Genomic DNA, 20,202 nt, shown 5'->3' on the forward strand with positions numbered 1-20,202 from the left:
ATTCTATACTCTTCCTTAGATCACAAAATAGGGAGAGTAAAACAAGACAAGGAGCTCAATTAAACAGCAGAAAACAGAAAAAAAACATGGTATTAACTTGATTATCCCCAGTTATTATTTATCTGAATCATTATTCTACATTGATCATCTGGCTGGCTTCTTCAAACCCAAAACGGTGTGTATTCAATTAATTTTGTTGGAAACGTACTTATTGTCCAATATTAGTAGAAATAATACACCTAATTTCATTTTTTCTCTTTTAAAACCAGAAATTATTTAACATTGCGAACACTTGAGTCTCTAATCCAATTCCCACTGATTAAGGTAATCCCAGTTTCACAGGCTTCACTCCTTTTGAATTTATATTACTAAGTATAATTTATATTACTAAGAGGAATCATTACAAAGGAAAATAACAACATATTCAGGAAATATTTCTGAGGAAATCTTTAGGAGTCATACCCGGAACTCTGGGAAAACAACAATCTCAATATTAATCATCTGTAATAATATTCATTTTGTTCAAATTTCTGGTCTATTATCATTTTCAAAATCTTAGCCATTTCCTACTCCTGTAGAACTTCATTTGCTGTATCAATTTTTCTTTCTCAAAGGGTTCGATTAGGTTATCTATGTAGCTCACTAATAAAATTATATCTGAAGCAAAGTTATTTACTACCACCGTTAGGTCCTGGAGCACCTTCTAGATGATATTCAATGTAACATCCACGGGAGCTGAAAACTCCAAATTAAGAACATAAGAATACTGGGTCAGACCAATGGACCATTTAGCCCAGTGTCCTGCTTCCAGTGGCCAATTTAGAATTCCAAATAATACCTGGTAGAATCCCAAACAGTGGCGTAGCTACGTGGGGCCTGAGGGGGCCTGGGCCCCTGTAGATTTCAGTGGGGACCCCCCTCCCGGCGAACCCGCCGCTGCCTACCTTCCGTTTTGCTGGCGAGGGACCCCACTCCCCGCCAGCCGACGTCCTCTCCCGTAGAACGCAGCGGCACTGGCAGAGAAAAGTCTTCCTTGCATGCTGATGTCCTGCACGTTGTACGTGCAGGACGTCAGACTCAGAGAACAGAACGTTCTGTTCTCTGAGTCTGAGAAGACTTTTCCCTGCCAGTGCCGCTGCGTTCTACGGGAGAGGACGTCGGCTGGCGGGGAGTGGGGTCCCCCGCCAGCAAAACGGAAGGTAGGCGGCAGCGGGGGAGGGTTTGTGGCGGGAGGGGGAGCGGCAGAGACGGGGGGCGACAATGGCGGTGGCAGGGGGGGGTGGCAGCAGGGGGGGCTAAAATGTGCCTCCTCCCCTCGAGCTGTGGACCCCCCTCCCACGCAAGTCTGGCAACGCCCCTGAGATTCCCAAATAGTTGCAAGAATCATGCTACTGATCCCAGGGACAAGCAGTGGCTTTCTCCATGTCTATCTCAATAGCAGACTATGGGCTTTTCCTTCAGGTACTTGTCCAAACCTTCCTCAGATACTGTCACTGCAAGGTCCCTTACCAGGTCTATGCAAATCAGCTCCTATTGCATGCTGCTCTTTTGGATTTCTTCACCACCACTTCATCCCTTCTCACTTCCCCAACATTCACCCCTTCACACCACTCATATGCATTCACTCCTTTCACATTTCAGCATTCATTACCTCCCCCTTGGGACTCCCCCTCTTCCTGCCCTAACTGGCACTAGCAGGTGTCGCTGGGGTAGGGGAGGAAAAGAGAAAGGGTTAGGGGTGACCAGGGGCGTATCTGCGTGGGGCCTCAGGGGCCTGGGCCCCCGCAGATTTCGCCCTGGACCCCCCTACCACTGCCAACCCTCCCCCTCCGTTGCTCGCCTACCTTCGCTGGCGGGGGACCCCAACCCCCGCCAGCCGAGGTCCGCATCCTCCTGCCGCTGCCGGCTGCCTTTAAAGAATTCCGTCAGCTGGCGGGGGACCCCCAACCCCCGCCAGCCAAGCCGAGGTCCTTTCATTTTTCCACTGAAGCTGGCGCCGACGAAAGTTTCTTTTGAGTCTGACATCGCTGCACGTTGTACATGCAGGACGTCAGACTCAGAAACAGCTTCATTCTGTTTCTGAGTCTGACGTCCTGCACGTACAACGTGCAGCGACGTCAGACTCAAAAGAAACTTTCGTCGGCGCCAGCTTCAGTGGAAAAATGAAAGGACCTCGGCTTGGCTGGCGGGGGTTGGGGGTCCCCCGCCAGCTGACTGAATTCTTTTAAAGGCAGCGGCAGGAGGACGCGGACCTTGGCTGGCGGGGGTTGGGGTCCCCCGCCAGCGAAGGTAGACGAGCAACGGAGGGGGAGGGTTGGCAATGGCAGCGGCTGGGGGGAGGGGGATCGGCAATGGCGGCGGCGGCGGGGGGGGGCTATAATGTGCCCCCTCACTCTGGCCCTGGCCCCCCCTACCGCCGCAGTTCAGATACGCCCCTGGGGGTGACACAGCAAAGCAAAGAGGGTCTCTGTTGCCTATGCGATGAGGTTGCAGCCTGAAACAAACCATTATCCTGCTTATGTGCATTTTCACTAAGATGGCCCTTTTTTCCCTCTCTAGGAAGAACTCTCCCTGCTGATAACAGAAGTACAGGCGCAGAAAAGGAGTCTGGAGGAGCATGTCAGCAAGCTGATCAACAACAAAACTCGCATTGTGGTAAGCGAAGCCTGTTCTGTCCTCGTCACATGTCATGATGTGTAGCTATCTAGAGAGCTAAATGCTTGTTTGGCCTCCTACTTGAACAGAATAAATATTTAATGAAGAAAAATAAGCTGGAAAACATAGAAACTTACTAGAAGGTCAAAGGGAAATAAAATTGACTGGAAATAGTCTCTTAGCTGTGTTCCAGTTGGTTTGAGACCTTATTCTATTATCTGCCTGAACAAGTGTGAAAAGGTCATGCTTTCTGTGGGTCTGAGAGAGACGGATATCATGAGAGATGCAGGCTGACAGAAAGTGGAGGATCCTTACAGCAAACCAAATCTTCCACTATGCACCATTTTTCACCCAAAGAGCAAAGATAATATAAGTAGCTGGTTAGGGCAGATTTTCTCTTCAATTACTAGGTATTTATGTATTAGGGTTTAACTGCCTTTATAAAGAGATTAACCCAAGGTAGTATACAACACATATAGCTTGACATACAGATAAACATTTATTTATTTATTTATTTATTTATTTACTCATTTATTAGAATTTATTTACTGCCTTTTTGAGGAAATTCACTCAAGGCAGTGTACAGCAAGAAGGAAAGCAATACAGTATTATTTACTCCTTGGGGAATTCTGTACTACTGCACAATGCAGAATTTACACAGAATTCCCCACCTCCGCAGACTGCGCAGAATTCTGCCTTTACCACGCAGAATTCTGTACAGTCTGCCTTTGCAGTGCAGAGCGGTACAGATAGTTAGCTGGAAAGTGACTCTCACCCTCTTTACACACTCACCAGTCCAGCGCAGTAGGAGGAGGAGCTGCACGGCAGCAGGTCTGGATGCTTCCTCCTTTGCTGTCTTGGTCCCCAGCAGTTCCTTTAAGCCACGTGACTGTATGGAGGCCTGTGTGGCTCAAAGGAACATTTGGGCCCAGGACAGCAGAAAGCAGCCTGATGTGTAGCTCTGTAGCTTCTCCTCCTTCCGTGCTGGACCAGTGAATGTGCAGGAGGGGTCTGGAAAAATGTAGATGGAGTGTGGGTTGGAAACAAAGGTGGATGGAGAGTGGGTACAGGGAGGGGGCTGGAAACAAAGATGGCTGTAGTGTGGGTGCAGGGAGGGGGGCTGGAAACAAATATAGATGGAGTGTAGGTTCAAGGAGGGGGTTGGAAACAAAGGTGGATGGAGTGTGGATGTGGGGAGCTGGAAAAAATATGGATGGTATGTGTGCAGTTCTATCTTCCCCTCTTCGCATCCCAGTATTATCCAGGTCAGGCTACATTACATACAGGCATTAAAACACCCTCCCAAGATAATTGACCCCACTGCAAAGAGGACCACTATTTAGCATAACTTCTCATAAAATATCTTTTGCCCCTCATTAGGAGAATACAGGAGAATTATATAAATGGCACTTAAAACTGCACGTGTACATTTAGGCATGTGCCCAATTTGCGAGTACAATTTAATTAATGCCAATAATGGATTCTAACAATAAAATTATTGGCGCTAATTGGCACCAATTTGGATTTACCTGCTCATCTTGCTAAGTGTACATTATTTTAGTGCACAACTGAAAAGGAGGTGTGGCCATGAGCAGGTCCGTGGTATTTTAGAATTGAGATACAGGGATTTACACCAGGCTTCAGTTGTTATAAATCACAGATCCCAGCGCAACACACTATTCTGTAAATGGTGCCCAACTTCAGCACTGTTTATAGAAATAACAAGGTTTACCATATTTGCCCAAAAAATCAAGAGGACACATGCCCCACCCCCTGCCTCCCTCTACCCACATAACTCCATTCACTACCCCAGTGGCGTTCCTACCTTCGATGGCACCCGGGGCAGATCGCCGATGCGCTCCCCCCCGGGTGCAGCGCCCCCCCCCCCCCCGCCCCCTGCGAAATGACACCCCCCCCGGGTGCACGCCGCTGGGGGGGGGGGGTGCCGCAGCACGCGCCTGTCTGCTCCCAGTTCGCTACGCTCACTAAATTCTCTCATTCGCTGCAGCTCCCTCCCTCTGCCCCGGAACAGGAAGTAACCTGTTCCGGGGCAGAAGGAGGGAGCTGCAGCGAATGAGAGAATTTAGCGAGCATAGCGAACTGGGAGCAGACAGGCGCGCACTGCGGCACCCCCCCAGCGGCGTGCACCCGGGGCGGACCGCCCCCACTGCCCCCCCCTTGGTACGCCACTGCACTACCCCTACCCTCCCCTTCTTTACCTTAGTGTGATGCCCTGGTGGTCTAGTGACCTCTTTGGGCCAGGAAAGAGCTTCCTCTTTCCTGCCCGGTGCACCACAGACGCGCCAGGTAGAAAAGAGGGGGCTCTTTTCTGCCCTGAAGAAGTCACTACACCACCAGGGCACCACAGTAAGGTAAAGGAGGGGAGGATAGGAAGCCCACCTGCCTGTCCACCTGCCAGCCTACCTGTTTGTCTACAAATCTGGACAAATGGGCAGACTGGTAAAACCTGCCTGGTTGCCCAGCCGTATCCTCAAAAAGAGGGCATGCCAGGTAAACTCAGATGTACAGTAACCCTAAGAATAACGCTCAAAGTGCATTTTCTTTGGCACCCAAATTTGGGAGCCACATATTAAGTTTAGTCTGTAATGTGCACCAGCCTGTTTACAGCAGTGCTCCCCAATCTCTTTGTAGCTGTGACCCCATGACTGGGCTAAATAAAATGATGTGATCTCACCCCTGAGGTGTATAATAATGTTGCGCCTATCTAGATTGTGCCCACTGCTCCCTCTAAGCTGAGCGGGAGTCCTCCAAGTGCATTGCTGCCAGTGAGAGGCGCTGTTTCAATATTGTGTTTTCAATAGCTAGAGACAGGCAGGTTCTGCAGAGTTTACCTGTCCCTCACTATTGAAAATGGGATAGTGAAACAGCACCACCCACTGGCAGAACTGTAGATGAAGGACTCCTGCTCAGCTTAGAGGGAAAAGTGGTTGTGCCTCCTGAAGTGGGTTTTGTGACCCTATTTGGGGGTCCCGACCCACAGTTTGGGAGGCTTTGGTTTACAGTTTATTAAAAATTGTACCAACATGTTTACAGTTTATTTTAAAATTTTGATGTACCAACCATCATTAATATCTGAGTGGTTTACAATAAAAACTTACAAAAAAGAAAACCTAAAAAAGGAGCATAATGCAGCAAGGAGGAGAAAAAATAAATTAAACTGACAAAAATATATAACCATAAACTCATAAAATCAATGTTTACTATCACATGGTCCTGCAATGTGTCTCTTAACATGCTCTATCTGTACCTGTAGTTCTTTGGCAACCCCTACCACCACCCCCCATTTCTTGCTCCCACTGCATATACAGCAGCAGAGAAGTACTTAGGGGCCCTTTTACTAAGGCATGTAAGCTCCTACGTGCGTACAACGTGCGTCAAATTGCAACTACCGCCCAGCTACCCCCTGCCCCAGGTGGTAATTCCATTTTTGACGTGCGTCCACAACACATGGTAGAAAGTTTCTACCTTATGGCGCTTACCTGGCATTTCCTTGTTGCTGGTGCTAATTGTGGAGTTGGAGTAGCAGGCCCATAAAGCTTAATAAAAGCTTTATGGGCCTCCTCAAGGCTGCGAACCCGAACTGTTTTCCTCACTGCCATGAAGAAAAGGCAAAAAAGGAAGGCCCACCGATATTTTATATTTTCCTTTCATCAAATGAAATCTCACATTGGCTCGGAAAATACGCCAAATCGCAATGCAAACTAGACATTTGCCCTAATAGTCTAATAAGATCCGCACCCAAACAATTCAAAACAGACCTCACAAACCACATAAATTACAGACTCCAAAATGGGCTCTTTCCCACAGATAAAGGAAACATCCTACTTACTCCGCTACCGAAAGATGCTAAGAAAAGCACAATGGACCTAACCAACTATCGACCAGTAGCATCTATCCCACTTATAACCAAACTCATGGAAGGCATAGCGACGAAACAACTTACTGATTACCTAAATAAACACTCAATCCTGCACGAGTCTCAATCAGGAGTTCGGTCTAATCACAGCACCGAAACTGTTCTAGTGTCCGCAATGAACTCATTTAAACAAGCAATTGCAACTGGTAACAACATACTCCTCCTACAATTCGACATGTCCAGCGCCTTCGACATGATTAATCATGAAATACTTTTACATATACTAGAATACTTCGGAGTAGGAGGCACAGTTCTCAAATGGTTCAAAGGATTCCTGACCACAAGATTATACCAAGTAACAACGAACGTGGACAGATCACTCCCATGCCCAAATGTGGAGTACCCCAAGGATCCCCCCTCTCACCAACTTTATTCAATCTAATGATGATACCTTTAGCCAAACTTCTAGCCAATCAAAACCTCAACCCCTACATATATGCAGATGACGTCACAATTTACATCCCGTTCAAACAGGATCTAAATGAAATCACCAACAAGATCAACCAAAGCCTCCAAATAATGCACACCTGGGCAAATGCATTCCAACTAAAACTTAATGCAGAAAAAAACACAATGTCTTGTACTTACCTCACAATCCAGCTCATAATCGAAAGTGATCGCCGGCCATTTCCCTACACAAATCGGGAGATGGCCGGCGATCTCGGAAAAGCGGCGAAATCGGTATAATCGAAAGCTGCTTTTTTTGACAGCATCGCCGCTTTCCCGTTGCCTTGCTGGCGAAAGATCAAAGGGGCGTGTCAGCGGCGAAGCGAAGGCGGGACATGGGTGGGTATGGGCGTGGCTACCAGATAGCCGGCTTTCGCCAATAATGGAAAAAAAATACGGCGTTAAGCAGTATTTCGCCGGGTTTACTTGGTCCTTTCATTTTCACGACCAAGCCTCAAAAAGGTGCCCAAACTGACCACATGACCACCGGAAGGAAGTGGAGATGACCTCCTTGTACTCCCCCCAGTGGTCACTAACCCCCTCCCAGCAAAAAACCCCCACTTTAAACACTTTTTTTTCCAGCCTGTATGCCAGCCTCAAATGCCGTACCCACCTCCATGACAGCAGAATGTGTTCTGTCCTCCGACAGCCTTTTCCTTCTTGTGATGTGGCTCTGGGGTGAGTGTGACATGTTTTCTGTTATTTGCACTGCAGAGTCACATCAGCAATGCATTGTGGTGGGTGTAGGTATTGGTAGTTGGTAGGCTCTACTCCCCTGGTGCTTTCCCCCTGCTTACTGGGTCAGAGTGTGCCCTGTTTTGTTTCTTGTTGTAGTCCATGCAGTAGTGGCCATTTTTGTAAGCCAGTTTTAGTTCCCTTTCCTGTGTTACCCACGTTAGAGAACGTAGTTCTTACCTTGAATGGTGCTGAAAGAGGGATTTGTACACCATTGTGCCAGCTCTGACCTACTGCTAATCTTAGTACCAGGGGGCTCTTTGCCAGTGGGGCACAACCTCTGATCTGCAGTTAACTGTGAGTAAATGTGCTTATTCAAATAAAGGACTTTTTCAAAGAGATTAGTCTTCAGGTGTCAACTGGTGTGCCAAAGTTATACAGCAGCAATAAGTCCTAGAGGCTGTATGCAGGTCCCTGGAGCAGTTTTAGTGGGTGTAGTACATTTGTGGGTAGTGGGTTGGGGGGGGGTTGGGGGGCTCAGCTCCCAAAGTAAGGGAGCTATGCACGTGGGAGCTTTTCTGAAGTCCACCGCAGTGACCCCTAGGGAGCCCGGTTGGTGTCCTGCCATGTCAGGGGGGCCAGTGCACTAAAAAATGCCTTGGATTTGGCCGGGGTTTGAGATGGCAGACATAACTTTCCATTATCGCTAAAAAATGAAGCCGCCCATCTCAAACCCCGGCCAAATCCAAGGCATTTGGCTGGCCGGAACCGTATTATCGAAACAAAAGATGGCCGGCCATCTTTTTCGAAAATACGGGTCTGGCCAGCTGTTTGCGGCACTGCCAAAATACATCGCCGGCCATGTATTTTGCCAGCACCGTTTGATTATTCCCCTCCACATAACACAAAAAACTTCTCCACCATAACCACACCATACTGTTCTCTTCCTGTCTCACAAAACTTGAAAATTCTTGGAGTCACCATTGATCGAAACCTCACTCGATGCCCACGTGAAAAACACTACGAAAAAGATGTTCTACTCCATTTGAAAACTCAAAAGAGTAAAACCTTACTTCCCGAGATACATCTTCTGTACCTTGGTACAGTCAATGGTAATAAGTCATCTGGACTACTGCAACGCACTGTACGCTGGCTGCAAAGAACAGACCATCATAAAACTCCAGACTGCCCAGAATACAGCCGCCAGATTCATATATGAAAAAACTAAATATGAAAGTGCAAAACCCTTAAGAGAGAAACTTCACTGGCTCCCACTTAAGGAATGCATTGCATTCAAGATCTGCACGATTGTACACAAAATCATTCACGCAGATGCCCCAACCTACATGCTATACCTCGTGGACTTACCTCCCAGAAACGCCACACGATCATCTCGCAAATTTCTCAACCTGCACTTCCCCAGCTGTAAAGGACTAAAATACAAGCTGATGCACGCCACCACCTTCTCTTACATGAGCACGCAATTATGGAATGCATTACCCACAGACCTGAAAACAATCGACGAAACAACTATCTTTCGCAAATCTCTGAAGACATAGTTCTTCAACAAGGCCTACAATGAGAATTTACAGCCCCACTAATCCACTTCAACAACCCATTCAGTTATGAAAACCCACCTTCTATAAACACCCTAATAAATCCCTTCCTTCTTCTTTCTTCCCTTAATTAATCTCTACATAATACTAACTGTACCTGATATACTGGAATAATTATGTTAACAACACTATGTAAGCCACATTGAGCCTGCAAATAGGTGGGAAAATGTGGGATACAAATGCAATAAATAAAATAAATAAAAATGTACATCCAACCCTGGCTTCATTTCTTTTTGTTTTGCCAAAGTGAGAGCATAAACATCCTGGTAAACCTGTAGTAGACAGACCTGGAGAAGTAGCTGCAGTATATGAGGAGATTGTTAGTAAAGCCTCTCTTTATCAGCATAGCAGACAAACTATACAACGATGTTGTGGGGGGCTTGTTCAGTTACAAGGTGCCCACGGCACAATGCGGCTACTCCAGCTCTACTGGCACTGCCATTTCATCGCTCCCCAGCAACTGCTAGCACAAGCTCTGCACAATATAGGGCACATCTTCATGATCCATATTCTCGGGCACCCCTCTGAACAGCGAATTCTTTGTGCCCCCACAGTTCTACAAGTCATCTAGTTTATCTAAAGCTCATTGTAGTTGAACACTGGGCATCTACATGGACTAGTGCCTTCTTCTGGGCTGTCCCTACACTTTGGAAGCAGCTTCCAGCTGGTCTAAGAGCTATTGACTCCTTGCCCGAATTTATAAAACAATTGAGGACTATTATTTCATCCAGACGTTCAGGACATCCGACCTCTGAGAAAATCAGGGGACAGGAGTCTGAGGTATCTGTATTAAATCCTAATTAAACTTTGTTAAACCTCTTGCTTACCCTTTTAATTTTATAGATGTTAATGTAGTTGGCTTCTTAGAATTTTGTATGCATGGCTAGATCTATCCTATAATTGATGGCGTTCTTTTCTGTTTTATATTTTATATTATACATTACAATATACTTCTATACCGCTGATACTTTCTGGTTCTGAGCGGTTTACAATAATTTTAAAAACCAAGACAGTCTCTTGGGAAGTGAAAAAAAAGTGTAATTTTAACAAAATTCTTAAAAAAGATATGTTTTTATATATTTTTTGAATAAGAAAAAAGGGAAATGGGACTTGATATACCGCCTTTCTATGGTATTTTGCAACTACATTCAAAGCGGTTTACATATATACAGGTACTTATTTTGTACCTGGGGCAATGGAGGGTTAAGTGACTTGCCCACAGTCACAAGGAGCTGCAGTGGGAATTGAACCCAATTCCCCAGGATCAAAGTCCACTGCACTATAACTAGTCACTCCAGGACCTTGATGCTTGAACTGCAAGAAGTCTATCAAACATTTTAAATCTCTTTACTTCCTTAACAAATGGAAGGATGAAAAGTGAATTGTGAAATGATCTTTATGATCCATTATATAAATTGGGCATTCACTATTTATGATATAGAAAGCAAAAGAATTTGAACATAATCCGCGCCTCTATAGGCAACCAATGTAATTCAACAAAATATGAAGACATTTTATCCTGCTTCTGTAGTGAAAAAATTACATTTTAGTTTTGTAAACCACTGAGATCACTTGCAATGTGACAGTATAGCAAGTTTGTAGTAAACAGTAAACAATAAAGATACATCAGTTCACAAATGAGCTGCCTCCAGACCTTAATTCCCTGCACCCACACTCCAGCCACCTTTGTTTCCACCCGAGCATAGAAGCCAACTTAGTGTGTGTGTGTGTGAGAGAGAGAGAGAGAGAGAGAGAGAATGAGAGAATGAGAATGAGAATGAATGAATGAATGTGACTAGCTAGTTTCAGGAGTGCATTCCAGAGTGTGGGGACCATTCTGGAGAAGGCTTGTTGCAGGGTATCACATTATGTTTATTAAAAAAACTTTCTATATTGCCTTATCCGATCAAATGGGTCTAAGCAGTTTACAGAGTACAGTAATTTTAGTTTCATTCATGTGATTTCTTTTGGAGAGAGTGTGGTTTGGGATATTCCTTGGAAGGGCATTAATAACTTTCAAGTTGAGTAGAAGAAGATCCTGTTCTTCAAGTACTCTGACCCATTTCCTTTAACAGCTTTAAAGATCAGATATAGAGTTTTAAAATTTAGCCCTGTATTATACTGGTAGCCAGTGACATTTTTGCAAAAATGGTGCGATGTGGTCACATCACTTGCAACCATCTATTAGTCTTGCTGTAGCATTCTGAATCAATTGGAGCTGGTGCAGACTCTTTGTAGTCAGACCAGTGTAGAGCGCATTACAGTAATCCAGCATGATAACATGGCGTGAACACCTGTGACAAGACTTGTCTTCTTGATGTAGGGGGAGAGAGACAGCAGAGTTGTCACAGATGATAGACGTAGCTCCTGAAGGTTGCTTGGATTTGGGGGATCAGCATGACTGTTGAGTCCAGCTGTACCCCAAGGTTCCTAACCTGTGATTTAAAGGGGAGCTCACAAATCCCAAAAGGGATTTTGATGTCCGGTATGTGACTGCTTGTGTTAGGCACCCACTGGAGTTCAGTTTTACATGTATTTAGGCAACATTTATTGCTTTTAGCTCACTATTGAATTCCTGTTAAACTGATAGTGAGTTTATTCAGTGCTGCACATAAGTCTGGGTCAACGGGTTTCAGTAGCTGCAGGTCATCTGTGTAAACATTGCGGGGCTAATGGCTTGAGGTAGATATTGAACAGAATAGGTGACAGTATCAATCTTTGTGGTAACCGGCAGGTCAGTGCCCACAGTGGCAATGAGATGCTGCTGAACAGCATGGACTGTTGTCTATCTGATAGGATTTGAACCAGTGGCCTAGTGGTTAGAGTGGTGGACTTTGGTCCTGGGGAACTGGGTTCAATTCCCACTGCAGGCACAGGCAGCTCCTTGTGACTCTGGGCAAGTCACTTAACCCTCCATTGCCCCAGGTACAAATAAGTACCTAAGCCGCATTGAGCCTGCCATGAGTGGAAAAGTGCGGGGTATGAATAAAAAATAAAATAAAAAAAGTATTGTGCCACCGATATCTGTTTCTGTCAGGCGGGCTAGCATGATATTTTGGTCCACAGTGTCAAAAGCAGCTGAGAAATCCAGCAGTACTAACATCAAGGTGAATCTCCTCTCTCAGTTTCTTGAAAATCATGACCAAATGTAAGCATAAAATACAATCAATGAGAAAAACTTGGAGAAAGGCAAATTAAAGGTACTGTTTTCACAGAAGAGCAGCATAACAAAGTGTTATGCATAGAGAGCAAAGCTCAGGTTCTTGATCTCATCCACAATGACCTTCACCCCTCAAGCCAAATGACTGGGAGACCAAACCTGGATATCCAACACCATGGCACAGTTCTGTTCCTGGACACTGGAAACCAGCTACAGCCTTCCATGCTGTCTGGTATCTCATGCTGGATAAAGGCAATAAAGTGTTATGCTAAATGAAAGAACTTAATAATAGCTCTGAAAACATTTACTTTTTGATTGGAGACGAGAAATGGAACATTGAGATCCAGGACATGATAGCGGGTGACATTTGCATTGCCCTTGGAAGAGAGATAACACAAGAGCATAACAATGGTCAGCCCTGGCTCTCATGCAAGGCAAATATTTACAGTGTCCCCATGTGCTCATTGCTAATTCTCCATATAGAGATTCTGCCTTTGCTCTGAATCCTAAGTGGGTGTTTACATTCATTTCCCATTGATTATACACAGAGCAACTGACTGTAAGCCTCCTGACTTCATCCTTATTCTCTCCACATGCTCACTCCCATCCCACGTATAACCAGGGCCTCATCATATATATATATATATATATATATATATATATATATATATATATATATATATATATATATAGTGAAAGACCCGTCCCTCCTCAAGGGGTTCCCAGGATCTTGCCCCTGCCTTGGAGACTCCAGCTAAGGAACAGGATTCAGGCCCAGCCTCCTAGCTCACTGTAATCCACCGGGCCGGACTTAAGGTAATCAAAAACTCCAAAAGGAAAATCAGCAAGTTTTTATTTTCTGGGTGTTCACAGTCCAGGAGTTCAAAATAAAACAGGAATCCAAAACACAACCCCACTGTTTTCCCTTCTCAGGGCATAAGCACAGCAGGGTAAAAAGCAACACAAACCCCACCGCTTCCAGAACTCAGTTTGTTCCACCTTAAGCAGTCCTATAGCCCAGTGCTCCCCTCCCCCCCTCTGAGGGGAGAACGTCTGCAGACTGCAGTCAAATAAAACACAAAAAAGAAACCACTGCTACCTGTCTTCTCCCGGTGCATTGGCAAACAGTAAAAAAAAAAAAAAGAGCTTCCTTTCGCTGTGAGCAGTTCACACAGGGAGGAAACAATAATCCCTCCCCAAAACAACACACTTTTTACTCTGAATGCTTCAGCAACACACAGTTCAAAAAACAGCCTGAACTCTCTCTGGGGAGAAGCAAGGGTCCCACCCTTTCTGTGTCACACTTTCAGTATCACTGACCCTTCTCCCACATGACCCTTTTTCTTTCCCCTTTCAGCCCAGCTGCCATACCAAGAGGTCACCTGCTTTCTCAGCTTTTTCCCCAATGATTGAGCCCATGCTGCTATATCCCTTGGTTCCTCCAGGCTCTCCTCTCTCCCTCTCTCCTCGGCCTCTTGCCACTCCATGGGTTCCTCGTCCCACCCACTTCTCAGCTGTTCCTCCTTCTCCTGATTGCCCCCTGGGGACAGCTCCCTGGCCTTGTCAAGGTTCTCCCCTGGAGGCTGCTGGGGAGGATAGTTTCTGAACCAGGGTTTTCCCCGGGGCTGCTGGGTATTGTAGTTTTTCTCCATCCTCCATTTTCCCGTGGGGAGAAACCCTTTTCTTTTCTCTCTCTGGGGAGGCAAGGTTCTGTTCTGTCTCCCTTTTCTCTTGACCCTCCTCACTTCTTCCCCTTCCACTTCCATTTTATCCACTCCCTCATCCTCCTCTTCACATACCCCCCCCCCCTTAAGAGACATCCCCTCTCCAGGTCCCTAGGCTCTGTACCCTCCTTCCCCATTTGGGATAAAGCATCCACATTGCTCAGGGCACTGCCTGGCCGATGCTCCACCGAATAGCGGAACGGCTGCAGAACTAAATACCAGCGCATTAGGCAGGCGTTGTTATTTTTCATCTGATTAAGCCATTTTAGGGGAGCATGATCGGTTACCAGCTTAAACTCCCTCCCCTCCAAATACACCTGACAGGCCTGGACTGCCCATCTAATGGCCAAACACTCCTTTTCAATCGTTGAGTAGTGGATTTCATGTGGAAAGAGCTTCCTACTCAAGTATAGCACTGGATGCTCTTCCCCCTCATGTTCCTGGGACAGCACCGCTCCCAGTCCTACCCCGGAAGCATCAGTCTGCAAGACAAACCCCTTCCCAAAGTCCACGGCCTTCAACACGGGCTCCTGAGACAAGGCCTTTTTCAAGGTTTCTATCGCCCTCCTTCCTTCCTCCCCCCACTTTAATTGATGGGGCTTACTCCCCCTCAGCATATCCGTTAGAGGGGCAGACAGGGTGTAAAAATGGGGAATGAACCGGCGGTAATACCCAATGAGCCCCAAGAACCCCCTTAGCTGTTTCTTCGTATTCGGCCGGGGAAACTCTTGGACACCCTGGACTTTGTCAATAAGCGGCCTCACCTCACCCTGACCTACCAGATACCCCAGGTATTTTACCCTCCTCTGGGCAAAGTGGCATTTCTCTGGATTAAGCGTTAGCCCAGCCTTTCGGAAGGAACTAAGCACTGCTCGGACTCGGGCCACATGGGTATTCCAGCCCCTGCTGTGAATGACCACATCATCTATGTAGGCTGCAGCCTCCATGACCCATCTTGCTTAGGCACCAGCACCACCGGGCTTGACCAGGGACTATTGGACTCCTCGATCACCCCAAACCCTAGCATTTCTTGGACCTGCCTCATGACCTCCTGCCTTTTTTGGGGGGACAGCCTATAAGGCCTCTGCCTAACCACCTTCCCCTCCTCCGTTACAATTTCATGCTGCAGCACATGAGTTTGCCCAGGACAGGGTGTGAGGACATCCTGAAATTCACTCAGGAGCTCTTGCATTTCCCTTTTCTGGGCAAAACCTAATTGGGCATTAATGTCCGGTACCCCAGTCCTAAAAATCTCACTTATCTGGGGACCCAGATCCTCCTCCGCCTCCTCTTTAGCCAGAGCCTAAAACCCTTCCCTCTCAATCTATGGCTTCATTAGATTAACATGGAAAGTCTGTCCCTTTCCAGACCCCCGGGTTACTTCATACGTTAGAGGCCCCAGTCTCCAGCGCACCACCCAGGGTCCTCTCCACCTACTCTCAAACTTGTGCGGGGCCTCTGATACTAATATGAGGACTTTATCCCCCTCTCGAAACTCCCTCTCCTGGGTTCCCCGATCGTAATATTCCCTTTGCCTCTCCTGACTCTGCTTAAGCTGCTCTTGGGAATATTCCCTTAATCATTCGAGTCTCCCTCTCAAATCCTGCAGGAAGGACCCTACCGATTCCTCCTCCGACTCCGGGGCCACCCACTGTTCTTTTAGGATATCCAGAATCCCCCTTGGTGGTCTCCCGAACATGAGCTCAAAGGGCGCCACCCCCAAGGAGGCCTGAATGGATTCCCGGCAGGCAAACAACACAAAGCAGAGCAGCTGATCCCAGTTCTCTAACTCGGTCCCTAGCCCTCTCTTCAGCATCCCCTTAAGGGTTCGGTTAAACCTTTCAACCATCCCATTTGTTTGTGGATGGTAGGCTGAAGTTCTCACATGGTGTATTTGAAATGCCTCCCACACCTGCTGTAATGTTCGGGACATGAAGTTAGAGCCCCGGTCTGTCATCACCTCCCTGGGAAACCCCTCCTCACAAAAAAGTTTAATTATTTTGGTCACTATCACCTTAGCCGATATGTTCCTTAGGGGAATGGCCCAAGGGAATCATGTAGCGACATCCATCACCACCAGTACATACAGTGGTGGAAATAAGTATTTGATCCCTTGCTGATTTTGTAAGTTTGCCCACTGACAAAGACATGAGCAGCCCATAATTGAAGGGTAGGTTATTGGTAACAGTGAGAGATAGCACATCACAAATTAAATCCGGAAAATCACATTGTGGAAAGTATATGAATTTATTTGCATTCTGCAGAGGGAAATAAGTATTTGATCCCCCACCAACCAGTAAGAGATCTGGCCCCTACAGACCAGGTAGATGCTCCAAATCAACTCGTTACCTGCATGACAGACAGCTGTCGGCAATGGTCACCTGTATGAAAGACACCTGTCCACAGACTCAGTGAATCAGTCAGACTCTAACCTCTACAAAATGGCCAAGAGCAAGGAGCTGTCTAAGGATGTCAGGGACAAGATCATACACCTGCACAAGGCTGGAATGGGCTACAAAACCATCAGTAAGACGCTGGGCGAGAAGGAGACAACTGTTGGTGCCATAGTAAGAAAATGGAAGAAGTACAAAATGACTGTCAATCGACAAAGATCTGGGGCTCCACGCAAAATCTCACCTCGTGGGGTATCCTTGATCATGAGGAAGGTTAGAAATCAGCCTACAACTACAAGGGGGGAACTTGTCAATGATCTCAAGGCAGCTGGGACCACTGTCACCACGAAAACCATTGGTAACACATTACGACATAACGGATTGCAATCCTGCAGTGCCCGCAAGGTCCCCCTGCTCCGGAAGGCACATGTGACGGCCCGTCTGAAGTTTGTCAGTGAACACCTGGATGATGCCGAGAGTGATTGGGAGAAGGTGCTGTGGTCAGATGAGACAAAAATTGAGCTCTTTGGCATGAACTCAACTCGCCGTGTTTGGAGGAAGAGAAATGCTGCCTATGACCCAAAGAACACCGTCCCCACTGTCAAGCATGGAGGTGGAAATGTTATGTTTTGGGGGTGTTTCTCTGCTAAGGGCACAGGACTACTTCACCGCATCAATGGGAGAATGGATGGGGCCATGTACCGTACAATTCTGAGTGACAACCTCCTTCCCTCCGCCAGGGCCTTAAAAATGGGTCGTGGCTGGGTCTTCCAGCACGACAATGACCCAAAACATACAGCCAAGGCAACAAAGGAGTGGCTCAGGAAGAAGCACATTAGGGTCATGGAGTGGCCTAGCAGTCACCAGACCTTAATCCCATTGAAAACTTATGGAGGGAGCTGAAGCTGTGAGTTGCCAAGCGACAGCCCAGAACTCTTAATGATTTAGAGATGATCTGCAAAGAGGAGTGGACCAAAATTCCTCCTGACATGTGTGCAAACCTCATCATCAACTACAGAAGACGTCTGACCGCTGTGCTTGCCAACAAGGGTTTTGCCACCAAGTATTAGGTCTTGTTTGCCAGAGGGATTAAATACTTATTTCCCTCTGCAGAATGCAAATAAATTCATATACTTTCCAGAATGTGATTTTCCGGATTTAATTTGTGATGTGCTATCTCTCACTGTTACCAATAACCTACCCTTCAATTATGGGCTGCTCATGTCTTTGTCAGTGGGCAAACTTACAAAATCAGCAAGGGATCAAATACTTATTTCCACCACTGTACTTGTATCCCCTTTTTGATTTAGTAACTGGGCCAATTATGTCCATGGCTATACACATTATGGGACGACCCACTCGAGGCAAAGGACATAAGGGAGCCCGGGGGGGGGAGGCGATCGGCTACCTTCTAGCAATTCGGACAGGACTTACAGTACCCTTCCACCTCCTTGTACACCCCGGGCCAGTAGAATCACTCCAGTACCTGCCCCAACATGGCTTGTGTCCCCTGATGCCCTCCCAGGGGGATGATCGTGGGCCAGGTGAATTACTAAGGGCCTGAACGCTCAGGGTATCACCAATTGCTTCCCTCCTTCGGGATTCTCCCAGGTGGGCCTCACCCTATACAGCACCCCTTCCTCTACTACAAATCTCGGGACCTGGTTACCCTCCTCCCTACGGGCTCCTTCCCAAGCATATTCCAGAGTAGGGTCCCTAGGGAAGTGAGGAAACTGATCTTTTAGTCGGCCTGCCTCCCGGGGTAGATAAGCTCCCCCCTCGCTCTGGTCAAAGGCCTCTCTTCGTTCCCTTTTCTCCGCCCTTCTGTCCGCCCTTGCCTTGCGAGTCTTCCCGGGCTCACCCACCACCTCACCCTGAAAAGGGAAAATTTGGTCCAAACTGGGCTCGGTTGCCTGGCGCTCCCTTGCCTGCGCTCGGGTGGTCACCATAACCCTCTTATTCTCCATACACTCTGCAAACGGCGGCCAATCCCTGCCCAAAATCAACTCTTGGGGCAGTCTGGGCAAGACCGCGACTGCTAGCTTTATCTTCCCTGTGGGGCCCCTAATGCTCACCTGGTGCAGATCGTACTTGGTGCTGGCCCCATGAATGCACTGGATCACCACCTGCCTATCATAGGTCCCCTCGTCCTGCTTCCCTGTCCTCCTTATCTCCTCCCACAGGGTCCTCAAAATCATCAACTGACCTGCCCCGGAGTCCAGCAGAGCCTTCACCCGGATGCCCTCCACCTCCTGGGTATAACTAGATTGGGCACTAGGGGAGACCCAGGAGATCCACCCAGCTCGACCAGGACACTTACTTTTATTTTATTTATTTATTTATTTATTGTATTTGTATCCCACGTTATATCATGGATAATGGAAATAGCAAGAGATATACATTTGGTTTTACAGAAGGATTTTGGGTTACATGGTCATGAAGTACAAAATAGTGGCATTACAGAAGACATTGACAGACATTAGGAATACGAGATAGTAGTATTACAGAAGATATTATCAGACATTAGGAATAGAATATACTGGTGTAAGAGAGACATTGTGAAACAATGAACGTGTTACGACGTTTGTAGGTGTATTTGGAGATATTACATATTTTATTCTTTGTGGTATATCTTTTCAAAGAGATGAGTCTTTAGTAGTTTATGGAAGTTAGTCAGTTCATAGGTTGCTTTCAAATAGCGTGGTAGCGCGTTCCAGAGTTGCATGCTCATATATGAGAAGGTGGAGGCGTGTGTTAATTTGTATTTCAGACCTTTGCAGTTGGGGAAATGAAGATTAAGGAATGTTCGAGAGGATTTTTTTGCATTCCTGGGTGGCAGGTCTATTAGGTCTGACATGTAGGCTGGGGCATCTCCATGGATAATTTTATGAACGAGGGTGCATATTTTGAACGTGATTCGTTCTTTCAGTGGGAGCCAGTGCAGTTTCTCTCGTAGGGGCTTTGCACTTTCATATTTTGGTTTTCCGAATATTAGTGTGGCCGCTGTGTTCTGGGCTGTTTGGAGTTTTTTCAGTATATGTTCTTTACATCCGGCATAGAGTGAGTTACAGTAATCCAGATGACTGAGTACCAATGATTGTACCAGATTGCGGAGACGATCCTTGGAAAAAATGGTTTTATTCTTTTTAGTTTCCACATTGAGTGAAACATCTTTTTGGTTGTGTTTTTCGCATGATTCTCAAGTGTTAGATGTCGATCAATGGTGACTCCAAGAATCTTTAGGGTATCCGAGTTTGGTAGATTTAGTTTTGGTGTGTTGATGGTGGTAAATTTGTCTTTGTTATGTTGCGAGGTGAGTACTAGGCATTGGGTTTTTTCCGCATTCAGTTTCAGCTGAAATGCGTCTGCCCAAGTATGCATAATATGTAAACTTTGGTTGATTTCGTTGTAAATTTCATTTAGGTCTTGTTTGAATGGGATGAAGATCATTACGTCGTCAGCGTATATATATGGGTTGAGGCTTTTCATCGATAGTAGTTTGGCTAAGGGTGTCATCATTAGGTTGAATATGGTCAGTGAGAGGGGGGGATCCCTGTGGAACTCCGCATTCAGGTGTCCAAGAGGCTGATGTAAT

General features: G+C 46.5%; 1 protein-coding gene across 2 annotated transcripts in view; it reads left to right on the plus strand.

Annotated features, from left to right (window-relative positions):
- TRIM50 (tripartite motif containing 50) overlaps nt 1-20,202 on the plus strand; it is a 226,388-nt gene that overhangs the window by 101,852 nt on the left and 104,334 nt on the right. For both annotated transcript variants that reach the window (XM_030185755.1, XM_030185756.1), the window contains exon 3: nt 2,560-2,655. In XM_030185755.1, coding sequence (XP_030041615.1) covers nt 2,560-2,655 — 96 coding nt within the window. The remainder of the gene's footprint in view (nt 1-2,559; nt 2,656-20,202) is intronic.

The sequence above is a fragment of the Microcaecilia unicolor genome, chromosome 13, assembly GCF_901765095.1.
Source record: "Microcaecilia unicolor chromosome 13, aMicUni1.1, whole genome shotgun sequence".
Classification (NCBI taxonomy): Eukaryota; Metazoa; Chordata; class Amphibia; order Gymnophiona; family Siphonopidae; genus Microcaecilia; species Microcaecilia unicolor.